This window comes from Nanorana parkeri, unplaced genomic scaffold, assembly GCF_000935625.1.
Source record: "Nanorana parkeri isolate BGI_ZX_2015 unplaced genomic scaffold, ASM93562v1 scaffold12, whole genome shotgun sequence".
Classification (NCBI taxonomy): Eukaryota; Metazoa; Chordata; class Amphibia; order Anura; family Dicroglossidae; genus Nanorana; species Nanorana parkeri.
In genome coordinates, this window is record NW_017306280.1 from 2,456,411 (window position 1) to 2,457,438 (window position 1,028).

Here is a 1,028-nt window from a genome sequence, read left to right on the forward strand (position 1 = left end):
CCCCCCCCCCCCCCCTATCAAATCTGCCACTGGCCCTGCCGGCGGTGCCCGGGGCACATCCCCCCTAGCTTTAGCACTGCCTTCAACCACCCCTGTGCCTCCCCTTCCCCACACACTAAGCCACTATTACCTGGCTTCTCTGCACTTTTTCTAGGTCTCCCAGCCTGCTCAGTCCGGGTACTGACGAGATGCCCCGCCTCCTGCAGAGCCCGCACTGTACTGAGAGCTGCGCATTCCTTGTGACAGCCGCTGCTTGAGTCAGTGAGAGGCAGCCCCGGAGCATCCGTGCCGCTTCAATGACAGCCCAGCCTGCACGGCATCAGAGGGGCCCGGGGACCACAAAATGTTCTCGCGGACCACCGGTTGGCGACCGCTGATCTAATAGTATGCCACAGATGTTCCCAGAGATCACCCCAAAAAGGAACACCAGACAAGGTAGGGCCAACCCTTTAAACGGAGGGAGTATCATTGCTCCAGAACAGATCTGGAGAGCCCTCATGTAGCCCATATACTGTGTAGCACAAAATACACTTACCTTGGTCTGAATTAAAGATGTATTAGTGTGCAAAGTTTCACCTAAATCTGTTAAATCCTTAGCAATTTCATCTCCCTTGGCAGACGTCTGTAGCATAATAGAAAAAAAAAAAGTAGAAAATAAATAAAAAGAGCAATATAATGCCAATTAATTATTTTGTCTGAGCTACAGCTTTGGAGCAACTTCTTCCACTGAGAAGTTACAAACTCTTTGTCCAGCAGTAGTCATCCTCCCATGCACCCCTTACTAACGGTGTAAATTACTTTAGATTGCATGCTGCCCATTTCTAACAGTTATATAAAAGCAGACTTTGATGAAAAATTAAATTTTAAAAAGGATAAACTAGATTACTCCCTTAACCCTGTAAAGTAAGACAAACATTTCCTTTTTGTGTGCCGCATGCTATTGATATTTGCTGTGCATTGTATATGAGGATGTCATGCCCATCCACATTCTGGGGCTGGAGCAGGAGCAAATAAGGGAGTCGGCTGCC

At 48.2% G+C, this 1,028-nt stretch overlaps 1 protein-coding gene across 1 annotated transcript in view; it reads right to left on the reverse strand.

The window, feature by feature from the left end:
• Positions 1-1,028, reverse strand: part of CUNH14orf79 (chromosome unknown C14orf79 homolog) — a 7,227-nt gene that overhangs the window by 3,017 nt on the left and 3,182 nt on the right. Inside the window, 1 exon segment of the mRNA XM_018556072.1 lies at positions 536-622. Coding sequence (XP_018411574.1) covers positions 536-622 — 87 coding nt within the window.